Consider the following 13,154-nt stretch of genomic DNA (forward strand, 5'->3'; position numbering starts at 1 on the left):
TGTATCTAACATCATTTTTGTATAAAATTTTATCAATTTTGTAAATCATTGAACACATTTTAAAATAAATAAATAAAGGTATTCCAATGATATTTAGAGCGACAATTTACTTGAGAATTAATTAATATTGCAACACGGTTTTAAATTCAAACTGCAAACACTTATCTATGTCTGAGGTATACAATTTCCTGCCATTCATATAGCTTGACGAATTTAGAATCAAAATTGCTTTTTTTTCCCCAAACTTTATAGAACATATTTACTTGATATCAACACATAACCTCTTAGCAAGCAAATGAAATGAGTGATTGGAGCAGGTGACTTGACATCTATTTCATCTAAAGCTATTCTCTTCAATTTTTAAATGAGTTTTGTAATAAATTTTCGTTAACAAAAATTTAGAGCAAGAGTTAAGAATGGAATAAAGTGCAATATGTTTCCTCACTAGTATAATTTTAAAACATAATAACAATAAATTGATTTTTTTTTAAGAAAGAAAAATAGTAAGCAAACTTTCCCTCATCAAGAAAAGAATGAAAAAAAATTGAAATTGAAACGTAGATCCCATGATTAACCCTAAATTTTATATCCTAATGTGTTGATCCATTTTTTCCCTAAAAAAATTGAATATAATCATTAAAAATTCCTTGTTTAGCAAAACTTTAACCTATTACTTGTGATTAATTAACCTACTTTGATAAATGTAGGTGAAAATCAACTCTCTTCTAATCTAAGTTCATTCATTTTCCTTTATAATTTTCGAGCTACTTGGACCCATTTTCTTCCGAGCTTCACAAAGCTAAGCTCTCAATGTCTATGTTTTGAGCCTTTGAATTTTCATTCCCAAGCTGTCCCAATAAGCATATTCATATCTTGTCAGAGAGAAGCCCTATTGATTGCTAAAGAAACTCCCTTATAATAAAACTTCCATGAAGGCTGCCACTAACTTATGTAATTTCCCCACATTAAGCACAGTATTCAGCAAGTCTACTAGCCTGCCATTGCTAGCACTTTCACAGCTTCAACAATGAAGAACATAGACATTCGTGTGGGCTAGCTCGTCGTCCATCTGTCTGTCATCTGCTCTTTCTTTTATCAGTACAACCGTCGTCGTCACTTTGAACTCATAAAATTGAACTGAACCATATGGAACCTATTTAAGAAATCATAGGGCTGAGTGATCTCCCAAATGTGTAGAGCCCTATACCAATTACATCATTTCCATACTTTCTGTATCTTCACCCACAAAGTAGGGCAGAGGGAGAAGACAGTGATATCAATTTAATTATCTCAAAATATGCACTAAATACCGCAAGTCCTTACCACCACAGCTCGATATGATTTGGCTCTTGCTTCGTTCACAGGCTCGTACATTCAGAGATCAACGTCAATGACGAGTGTGGTATTGTCTAAAACTTGACCTGACATAAGAATGAAGTAATGTATAATAAGTCAATGCTTAGGATAATAAATTTACACAAGCTTCCTTGAATCAAACTGAAACTTAAGGGACTAAAATATATCACAAATATTCTAATGGTCTGCCCTCTTGAAGTAAATAATGATTATGAAGGCGCGAATGTTTCAGAACCAAACTAACCTATAAGTTTGGTTCAACACTTTATAAAATAATCCCTATTGTAGAAGCCCATGAACGCTATCTGTCTCCATATCAAATTCCATTGTCCCAATGTACATGAAGAAAATTTAATGACAATGATTAATGAATAGGTTCTGTGCAAAAGAGAAGATACCTTTAGCACAATATATTCACTGAGAAGGGGGAGGATGCCCATAATACACCATCCCCGGCGGCTGAAGCGGTCGAAAACTAGGTGCTAAAGGTTGCTGTGTGAAAGGGACTGGTTGTGTTTGTATCATAGGTGATGGTTGTTGAGCTAAGGGTATTGGCTGTTGCAGCATCTGCTGGGTCAAGGGCACCACTGGACTAACCATATGGGGCATAGGCGGTGGTGGTACGGGAGTTGAGCTTGGAAGACTACCATAACCATACGGGGTTAAGACTCCATTTGAGAGCTGCAAATATTGCTGGGAAGGTGCACTCGGAAGCATCTGATACTGAGTTTGTGAATTCGGGGCTTGGCTCTGCATAGTTGGTTGGGGCACCATAACTGATTGATATGTATGATTAGTGGGAGCAGGAAGGGGCTGCATAGACATAAACACGTTAGGATCTGAACCAACTTCAGGTTTTGTAATAGAACCGGCAGAGGGACGCATGGGCTTCGATGCAAACGCATTCAATCCATTGTTGGTCTTTGCTAGACCCGTATTCTTTGCCTCCTCAGCCGCAAATGTGGAGAGAACTGATGTCATGATCATTTGAGAGGAGCTAGAAGCCGCAAGCTTGTCAGCAACCTCTGCTGCAATGGCTGCAGCCGACTTCTTAGGAGTCTGTCCTGCTTTTGCATTTGAATCAGTGGTGGAAGTTTTCGATAGATAACCTTCATCATTTAGCCGGTTTTGCATATTTTTAGCCTCTTCTGCCTGAGCCTGAGCTACCTGTAGATTTTGAAGTTTGAAATGAAATGAGTAATGATAACAAAAAATTTCAATCGTCATCACCCATCAGATTCACATGAATTATAAGTAATCCACGGTAAACTTCATTTTTCCTCCATATGAGCCAGTCAGTCACCCACTTCCATATTACAAATCTATAAACATTCCTGTTGAAGTTCTAATAAATACCTCCATATAACTACCCTGTCACTCACAAGCAAAACAAGTCTATTTCACTCAAGAAAATACCTGCATCTGGGTTCGAATATTCTCCAGCTCTGATTCCTGCAGTTGTCCAGTTTCCCAAATTTGTCAGTTCATAGTTCATAATGTAATACAGAAATCAAATTTGTTCAAACTTCTAAGGACATTGAGAAATGATTGATCAATATACCTGAACATGCAGGGCTTCTTTTAACTGAGAGATCAGTGCCAACCGACTGGCTTCAACCGATTGTAGTTTCTCAATACACTGTTTCAGAATACTTTCTTCCTCTTCCAGTTCTTTGGCTAACTTCTTACGCTGGGGATTCTTTGCTGGTGGATAGTGATAGAAACTCAGAGACTGTATAAATTGGCAATTGAAAGATGGGATACTAGAAAATTTAAACTAAAAATGCAAATTTGGATTCCTTTCAAAAACATTTTAGACCATGCAAACAATAACATTAAATCATTGTTACCATACCCATGGAACAAGCAAAATCAACGTCATTTTCCATCTTCCTCACACGTTGAACCGCAGAATTACAGTTGGTCATCTCAGTTTCTTCATTAGAATATTCACTTAGGACCAGGTGGAATGCTGACACAATTTTTTCAGCTGCACTTCCAATAGACAATTTCTGCGTACCAAATTAAAACAGAACAGTCGTGGAGAATCAAAACAAAGTCTTGCAATAACTTCTGGTGCCACCAGAAGAAAGAAAAAAAGAAAAAGAAGCTGAAGATAAAATGGTCACACACCGTTCTAATTGACCGTGAATCTCTTTTGACAATTCTGACTGATCGAGTACGCTTTTTACTAAACTCTAAAGGAGGAGGTGCTTCTTCCCCAAGTATTACATCTTTGATTCGAGTCCGAGATCCAAATACCTTCCTTTGTTCCCATATATCTACCTAAAAATGTGCAAGCACAATTTGATTGACATATTCAAAGGAAGGAAGGAATAGAAGCCATAAAATAAGATTCTGGAAGTACTTCTTGAACAATTTTCATGCTCAAGGAATCCACAGTTTCTTCATTTTTACTAAACATAACAGACAACAATCTCAGACACTCAATAAAAAGAAGTAGCTGTCCTAATAAATTCCATTAATTGCATCTTCAATTTTTGTCAGTACTCGACAACAAATTTAATAGGAGAATCTTACAACATCCATGAGGGTCAGACCACTCATCCAATAAGAGGAAAGAAAATAACTCAAACTTACCAATCTGGAAATTACATTCTTTCCATGGTTGTCACCGTTCTCAAGGACATTCTTAAGCGCTGATGGAAGAACCTTCCAGAACTCAGTAACAAATTCATTTCCCTTACGCTTGCTGTTTTGTAAAATGTCATTAGCAAGATACAAAAGAGGAACTTTCTGGACCATTTCTGAATTGTGGAACTGCTTATCCCATGTTGCAACAACTAGTTCAGCCTTGCCTCTATGGAATATACACCAATGTGACAAAGCTATAGGAAAATAGTTAAGTATGACAGTAACACCTTTTGTAGCAAATCCAACATTGATGGCACAAGCTAACACCAAAGGTAACAGAATTAAGAAACACTCTCTAATAAGCAACAATACCAAAGAGATTAATTACAAAAACCCTTACTGGTTGCATTTTAAGAAGAAACAATATTTGAAATGTGATACCCAAATTCCATAAGATCTCAATCCAAGCTCAAAAGGGTAGAAAGTAATCAACCTCTAGGGAATTAAAACAACAGTAGCAAAAGTGGGCAGGCTCAAACAAATACAAAATAAGCAGCAAATTATCAATTCGAAGCAAAGAACTTCAAACTCCACCTAATTAAAGACAAGAAAAAAGAAAAGCAGAAACCCAGCAAATGGGGCAACAAAAAAGGATACTTTCAATACACTGCTGCGTGCTATTGAGCTTCGACAGCTTATCAGCAAGTATTTGCTCACTGAACACACTATTCATTCCAGTACAGCAGCAGCAGCAAACTAGAGCGTAAACCCAATAACAAAACGGAACAGTAGAAATCCCTAAAAAGAAGGAAGATCTCGAAGGCCCAATCAAGCATACGCAGTTGAGGTAAGCGAAGAAAACCCAGAATCGAGGGAAGAAAAGGGAATTGAAGCCCAGAAAAGAGGAAGCGGAAGGAATCAGAAGGAGATGAAAGTAGAGGAAGGGGAGCGGTTGGGAGAAAATGCAGAGAAACGGGGTAAAGGGAAGGGAAGAATTTGAGTGAAATGGGAAATTAGGTATTGGGTATTTGTTGAAAGGAAGAAGAAAAGGAATCGGAAGAGGAATCAGATGACATTGAAGGAAACAGAGAAGGGAAAGAGAGAGCTGCAGAGGAAGAAGAGAAAATGGGGTTTTAGAAGAAAATTGGAAGAAATTTGGGGAAAGTTTTGGCGCAAACAAATAAAAATAAACGCATCTACGATTCATGTAGCCCGCTTCGTACCACTTCCCTTCAGTTTTTTTTTTTTTTTTTTTTTACTTTCTTGTTTAATATTTTTATGACGCATATTTTATGTTGAGCTAATTCACTAGTAATTTATGTGTATTTAGTTTTTAAACTTTTAAAAATATTTAATAAGTCTTTAAATTTTTGTTCAAATAAATTTATATAAAAATAATAATTGACATATATTCTATTTACTTTTGAAAATTACACAAATTTCAAAATTCAAAGATTGAAATAGAATATCTATTAGAATTTTCACTTATGTCTCTTAAAACTTATTATGTAAAATTAATTTTATCGTTAATTTTCAATTTCATCAAATTAACCCTAAATTTAGTTAAATGTTCCAATTTCTACCTTTTTTTTATTTAACTTCTGCTAATTCATACCACTAGTTTTAACAAAAAGTAATAAAAATATATGTGAATTTACTCATTTTAATAATATCAAATTTTGCATACAAGTTGAACATTAAATAATTTTAACAAAATTTAGCTCTAAGGTTGTTTTTCTTTTAAATCTGACCAATTTTGTTTCTACATACGTTTTACAGTTCATTGAAGGCTTGACAAACTTTCAAATGAAAACTTATCAAAAGTAAAATTTGTTGTGATGTTTCTTTAAGTTTGATGTTATGATTGCAATACTTATCTAAGTTTATAGTGCAATTCGATGAAATTAAAAGTTTGATGTAAAAATTGATTTTTTTCCCTCTTATTCTCCCTTTTTCTACTTTTTTAAAAAAAGGAAAACAACTCAAATCATAATGTCTCTAAATTTTTAAGTTTGTTCAATTATTCGTATGGTTTATTTTAGTCCCTAAAAATTTTATGCCATTCAAGTACCTAAATTTTTATATCTTTCTAGTCCATTTAAGTTCCTAAATTTTTATAATATCTTTCTAGTCTCGTACACTTTTTTTTTTTAATAAAACAATCATTTTTGTCTTTGTTGTGTGATTTTTAATCTAAGTTTACTTGTTTGTGTCACCTATGTTGCTTGAAAATTGAAACCCGCTTATAACAACCTACTAGTACATACTCAAAATTATGTTACCGACTCGTCAAAAACAAAATCAAAATCAAAATAATCACTTTTATAGAATTTGATGAACTGAAGTGGAAATTATGAAAATTTATATATCAAAATAGAACAAAATCTTTAAACTGTTCAAGAATCAAAGTTGAATTTAGAACTCTCTTTTACAAGGACTGTAAAAGTCACCTTGTTGTGTCATTTAAATGGTAGAGACAAAATGAAAACATTCACTTGATCATCGAACATTTTTTTTTTTCAATTTTGGATTTTAAATTTCTCAGTCAATATACAACTTGTAAAACTCCAGAAAAAAGAGAAGAAAAAAGCTGAATAAGCTTTAACTTGATCGAAATAAGAATGGTTCAGAAGTGTACACGGATTGAATTGGATCGGATTATGATATTTTCTAGACTAACCCCAAAAGTTCTCGATGTGCACCTGAGGGTAAATTCAAAAACTGGAAGACTAAAACCACCCTCAATAATTATTATTTAAAAAAAAAAAAAAAAAAAAAAAAAAAAGGTTCAATACAAGTCAACTTGAACCAATCCTTTCATATCCCGAATTCAATATCCAGACTTGTATTTTAGACCCAAACTCTATAAACCAAACACTGGAGCACAGTGGTGAATCTGATCCAAAGAGGTTAGCGTCATGAAATTTTCAGGAAGGCATCATATGATACTACAAATCTAACTCATCATAGGTTCTTTTGTTCCGACAGAAACATGATTACATAACCAAATACAAAGTAATCCTTTTCTTAGAAGTCAATCTCAATATCCTAATTAATATGCAAGAAAAAAAAATACACCTACCGATCCGGTTCTATTCCAAAACCCTCCAATGTCAGCTCTACAGAGATAAATTCCTCCCTGCAAGCACTCAAGACATTCAAAACATGCCACTCTATGCCTTTTACCTTTCCAAAATCTAAACTCACTAAGGAATCCACAGGGCACATCAAGCAGCAGCAAGGATACAACACCTAAGCCCGGCATTGTCTCGACTTACTGCTTAGTGTCTTTTCCCCTTGCTGCTGCTGTTTGTTTTACCTGCACCTGTTCGTCTGATAAAGGTAAATAGTAGATGCGAGGAGTAGCTTTTGTTTTCCTGAAGAGGTCATCTAAGGTGACAATAGGAGTGTCGACTTTATCAGGAAGTGCAGGTGGAGGTGGGAGTGGTAGCTGCTCCCTTGCTTGAGCAAGGTTGTTTGTGGGTGGGGGTGGTGGAAGAGAAGGTGGCGGAGCATGTTGCTGCCTTGGTTGACGAGGTGAAGGCTCAGGTTGCACGGGTGGGAGCACATTAGAGACTGGTGGAGCAACCGCCGCAGGTGTAGGAGTCTGTGGAGCTTCTACTCGATTTTTTACTTCTTGAGGATCAACAAACTCGGCCATAAGAAGACGCCCACCATTTGGTGGCCATTGGAGGTTGTAAACAGCATCTCTAGTCTTCATGGCTTCTTCCACTGATGAGTACTGCATCAAAGCAATTATAGAAGATTTGATGTTATGTCCGGGAATCAAATTCCAAAACTATGCACCCCTTATAAATAGGTAGGAACTAGATCCTGACAACTAGGAGCAAAAAGTCTTACAGTTACGTAGCAATGTGTCTTGATGTGATCCATCCAGAAACTTGTGACATTGCCAGTCTTGCCCAAAAGTTCTTGCACAGCTTTGAGGGTAAATGGACGCAGAAAACGATCAATTCTTAGTGAATTTGTGGGAGGTTTCGGTGATGGTGGAACTGCAGAAGGCAAAAAGGAGGCAGTGAATCAGATGTGGCCCAGCACTTACAATATAGTCAGCTCATCAAATTTAACTCACCAACACGTTCCTTTGATGGATCTTCACTAGCTGTGGAGTCAGATCTAGAGAAGTTGCGTTTCGGAGCAGTGGATTGATGAATGTCCTTTGAATTACTAGTGGACGTATGAGCAGCATTTTGGGGCTCTGGAATTTTGAGGTTTTCAGAATTCCACCTCCGCTGTCTCTTTACGGACTCATTTCCAACCACTGCTTGATCTGCCAAATAAACTCATTAGACAAAACAAAACCAAGATATAAATTTTAATGAAATCCAGTGCAGAATAATGTTCTTCGATCTAATCAACAAGACTGTCACGTCCCCCAATCAAACAGCACGTCAAATTCTAAAACCCCATTCCCCTTTAGACCCCCTTAAACTTAAAGAGGAGATGAAATTACAGTTCAGAGAAACGTAACTAATAGCAACAAGACAGTCAAATAGGTGACTTGCTCTTACATTCATTGCAGAAGGAAAAAGGATCAACTTTTACTGTTTAACAGGGAATATGTGAGAGGTACTTAATGTAATACAGCCAGACTTGGATACCAGCAAATGAAATACAAATTCAAAAAACTTCAATTGATCTTAACCACTCTTACCACATCACATGAAATACAAATTCAAAAAATCACTTCCTTGCTCCCTCTCTACTTGCCTAGGGGTTACCTTTCATTCTTCTACTAACATCATCCTAGAGGTGCAAATGAACATCAACCCTTTACTACCTTCGTACATCTCAAAAAAGAAGAGACTTCTATCCAATGAAATATACAAAAAGTGAAAGCCCAAGACAACAAAACAAAGGGAAAAACAAAGGAGAAAAAACTTACAGATTGGCTATATGATCTCAAGGTTCCACTTTCCTATGATTTTACTAATGACAAAAACAATACCTCCCAATGTTTTCCATCAAAACAAAAGAATGCACTTGATACTAACTAAAAGAGCCAGTGACTGAACCATCCACAATAATTTAACACCCCACCCCACCAAAAATAAATAAATAAATCATCTCCCTTACAAGATTTTGACGACTAAATTTACAAACAGAAAAATGAAAGCTGACTTGGAAAATTAAGGAGATTCAATACCCATAAAAAAATCTTACAATTTACATCCCCAGAGAACAAAATTTGCAGATTACGTGTAGGGGAGGGAATAAGAATTCATATTAACAGGTTACCAAGGAAAATCACAATATGCAATGTTTTTAAATTGAACTCAGAGGAAGGGGGGAAGAACTATTAGCATATCTACCCTTTGTCTCAATTGCTTTTGAACGGCTGTACTGATAATGAGAAATATTTTCTATAAAACGGAGAGAGATTCTCATTCAGGACAGAACTCGGAATTTGCAGAAGAGAGACAAATTAAACGCTAAAGGTAGCATTTTAACAAGGAAAGAAAAAGAGCACAGCGTTCCACTGAAATGGGGAGCGCAATCGATCACCAAAAATTGTCGACTGATACCTCATGGTATGGCCAGAAAAAGGTAATAAGAAAGAAATATGTGTAGATGGACAGATATGGAGACAGAAACCTGTCCATTTAGCTGGAAATGAAAGTAAATCCCAGATTGCCAGACAAAATATCAGTTCAACTGAAAACAAGATTTAACAGAACCATGAGCGATCCATTATACTTGCAGATCATCTTACATCTAAAGAAACCTTACCAGAAGACATCCTTCATGAATGAAAGAGGTACAAATAATTGAAAAAGACAAAGGAAAATGAAAACATCGAGCAAAAATATGGAAGTTGGCACTTAACATAATTCATCCAACAGCAGCTTTTATTTAAAACCAGAATAAATATGTTTCGTACACTTTATTCATCACTACATGCAAGAAAGCGCAACAACATAACACAGTAATGACTCTGCGCCAAAACACTTGGATCAATTACCAAACAAGCACTAAGGCAAGAAATGTCCTTCCAGTGTCATCCAACATCATTTAGCTACCTACTTCTTACAGAGAAGCCAATGCAGAGACTGCAGTAAACTAAATATCAACTAAACTTCCAAAAACCCAAAAAAAAAAAAAAACCCATAGAAAGAAAGCTAGCAATTGTCTTAACCGCAATTTCTTCTAGACCAATAATTAGTTTCAAGAAACTCAAGCAATAGATAGAGATCCACTCTTCTTACAACTTTTTTTAGGATTGTGGGGTATACAGTGTACTCTAAAACTGCATATATTTTATATATGCAAGAAAATCAAAATAATGAAAATCCAACATATAGCTAACAAGAAGAAGAAGAAGAAGAAGAAGAAACCAATTCCAATAATTGATATAACATTATTCATAGAAAAAAAAGGTAACTGAAATAAAATTCATCATCTCTAATTAAAGTGGCATCCATTATATCGCATATACATAAGTCAAAATATTATATAACATGCAAAGGCTTTAATTTAAAATTCCTAAATATAAACTTATCATGATCAAAATTTTATGTACGGCAGAAAAAACATAATGAAAATTTCAATTCACAAAATCAGCTACTTTATATGCACAAATATTTAATTAGGCTGAGAAAACAACACAATTTTCATTTATTTCCTTTCATGGTGACTTGGTTCAGGCTTGGGGGAAGAGGAGAGGGTCTGGATGTAATCATTACCATGAAGCCTTCTTTTTTCAGCAGGCAAAGATGAAACGTCATTCTCTATATCAATATTCTTTTTGTCTGCAGATGAGCCTCGCACTGCTATGTCTGCAACCTTTTCCTCTTTGGATATAAGGCCCTCATTTTTTACATTCTTATCTCCCATTTCTTCAGGATTATATCCTGAATCAGTCTTATTCTCTATTGCATCTTCTATTGAATCATCCCCAGAACTTCTATCTAAATTAAGCTTTTCAGAGAACCCCACATCTTCACCATCATGCTTCTCATGAAGCTCAGAAATTATGTCCTTAACACCATGTTTCTCCTCAACATCTTTCACAATAGGCTCTACAACATCTTTGTTCTCAGGTGACTCCACAACATCTCTGTTTGCAAGTGACTCTTCAACATTCTTGTTCACAGGCGGCTCTTCAACATCCATCGGATGTGATTCGCCAGCATCTGGGACAATAATGCTGGATGATGGTTCCACCATCTCCTGCTTAACATCTAGTTCTAATTTTACATGGTCAGCAGATATATTTTCCTTTAGTTCAATCATTTCATTAATTGTCACAGAATCAGTAGAAATAGAATCAGTTCTTACTTGAGACCCTAAAACAGGGCTGACCTCAGATACCTGGTCGTCTGGAGCAGAAGAGTCGTGCATGAGATCTGCCTGTTGAGACTTCAAATTCTCATTCTCCACCTGGAGCTCCATATTTACATCATCCAGCTGGGACTTTGAATCCTCATTATCCAGCTGGGGCTTTGAATCCTCACTATCAAGCTGGGGCTTTGAATCCTCACTATCAAGCTGGGGCTTTGAATCCTCACTAACCAGTTGGGGCTTTGATTCCTCACTATCCAGCTGGTGCTTTGAATCCTCACTATCTAGCTGGGACCTCGATTCCTCAATCTCCGACTGGACTTTTGAATCCTCATTATCCTTGCTTTCCATGTTTTGCAAACCTTCCACACCTAACGCTACTTCAGATATCACAGTTTCAGTTACAGTAACTTTAGTTTCCACTGTAGTGACATGGATGGACGAGCCCTCTTCTACCCTAGGAGAACCATTAAGACCAACCCCATCTTGAACTTCACCTTCGCCCACAGCTGCATTACTATCATCCTTGTCAACCCGAACTCCAACATCATCTACATTCTCGATCATGTTAGCGTCTTCATTTGATTCTTTCGTCGTTTCAGAAACAATAGACGCATGCTCTTGATTATTGTCACTATCTGTAACTGGAGGGTCATCATCAACACCATTGGTTTCCTCACCATTTTCTTCCCTTTCAATTCGAAGTGCTTCATCTAACCGTTTTACCAAATCTTCCTTCAGGCCCTTGATGGTCAATTTCCGTCTCTTAAGCTCCTCTTTCAACTCCGCAACCTTCCACTGATCAATCGGTCGATTATCAAGAACAGAATATTTCGATTTGGAAGACATCCCGCTAAAGTCAAAACTAAAAATTCAAACCTGCAAAGGGCAAAACGAACCCACCACCAGAGGGATGATTAAGAATCAGCAGAAAATATCAAATGATGCAATAAAAAATATAATAAAATAGAACATTAAAGAAGAAAAAATAGAAAAATGATATTGAAAATGACTCACGGAAGTATTTGCTTCACGTTGCAGACAGTAAAGGATAAACAGAGGCCAAGAATTCCTTAGATGAAGAAATGAAAGGAAAACTGTAACCCTAATTCCATAAGACAAAACCCACCATTAGAGATTAAAAGGGAAAAATCACAGCAGCCATTCAAGAAAACCCACAACAAAAACTCCTAATATTACAACTCCCAAAAGAAAAAAGGAAAAAAAAAGTTTAGAAAAACAAAATGGGTCCCCGAAACCAGTGCCTCAACTCGTCGCTGTAACCTGAAAACAAAGGAAGACGAGAGAAGAAACAGAAGAAGAAAACGAAATTGGTAGAGATAAAAGGAAATGTGTTGTTTTTAACACAAATTTATGTATGGAAATCAATGGCGCAGAAGAAAGCAGAAACAGAGCGAAGAGAGGGTGGGGGGCTTCTAGGGTTTTTTGCTTCGTCGATGTGAGTTTGATAGCGGAAGGATGGGAGGGACTTGTCCGATTAAAATCCAATATTTCGCTTCTTAAATGTCCAAAATACCCTTTTAAAAGAATATGAACAAAGTAAAGAGTTGAGAAACTAGAGAGTAAGTGTATTTTTTATTTAATTGTGTATCTAAAAGGTTCTAATGACCACTATTTATAGAATTTATAAAGAATACATGTGGGGATATATAATCTACATTCAAATGTTTATAACATTTATGAAGTCCATAGTTTATAGAAATATGTCTTGTTAAAATTTAGGAAAAATTCAATGGGATAAAACACATAGTGAAAGTAAAACAAGTATATTATTCATATACTTTAATAAGTGTCTCATTAAAAACCTTGTCAAGAACCTTATGGGACAAAATCATAATCAAGGAAAAAATAGTGCAGCACATCTACTCCCCTCATGAAAA

At 35.9% G+C, this 13,154-nt stretch overlaps 2 protein-coding genes across 3 annotated transcripts; both read right to left on the minus strand.

The window, feature by feature from the left end:
- Positions 1-708: 708 nt before the first annotated feature.
- LOC120081301 (regulation of nuclear pre-mRNA domain-containing protein 1B) lies at positions 709-5,131 on the minus strand. Of its 2 annotated transcripts, XR_005482780.1 has the most exons (9): positions 4,609-5,131; positions 3,958-4,205; positions 3,490-3,642; positions 3,212-3,368; positions 2,918-3,060; positions 2,773-2,808; positions 1,755-2,523; positions 1,324-1,421; positions 709-1,153 (listed from the first exon to the last, which is right to left on the minus strand). XR_005482780.1 is itself a non-coding variant. In XM_039036049.1 (8 exons), exons 1-7 carry the CDS (start codon positions 4,682-4,684, stop codon positions 1,771-1,773), a joined length of 1,566 nt encoding a protein of 521 aa, XP_038891977.1. In that variant the 5' UTR covers positions 4,685-5,131; the 3' UTR covers positions 709-1,421; positions 1,755-1,770. The 2 variants fall into 2 exon arrangements, 1 of the variants encoding a protein (XP_038891977.1); XM_039036049.1 differs by having other exon boundaries at positions 709-1,421.
- Positions 5,132-6,842: 1,711 nt separating this feature from the next.
- LOC120081296 (apoptotic chromatin condensation inducer in the nucleus) lies at positions 6,843-12,739 on the minus strand. The gene is made up of 5 exons (XM_039036043.1): positions 12,271-12,739; positions 10,656-12,132; positions 8,045-8,242; positions 7,813-7,964; positions 6,843-7,693 (listed from the first exon to the last, which is right to left on the minus strand). The coding sequence occupies exons 2-5, from the start codon at positions 12,100-12,102 to the stop codon at positions 7,226-7,228; spliced, it is 2,265 nt and encodes a 754-aa protein (XP_038891971.1). The 5' UTR covers positions 12,103-12,132; positions 12,271-12,739; the 3' UTR covers positions 6,843-7,225.
- Positions 12,740-13,154: the final 415 nt, after the last annotated feature.

Source organism: Benincasa hispida, chromosome 1, assembly GCF_009727055.1.
Source record: "Benincasa hispida cultivar B227 chromosome 1, ASM972705v1, whole genome shotgun sequence".
In the NCBI taxonomy this organism is placed as follows: domain Eukaryota; kingdom Viridiplantae; phylum Streptophyta; class Magnoliopsida; order Cucurbitales; family Cucurbitaceae; genus Benincasa; species Benincasa hispida.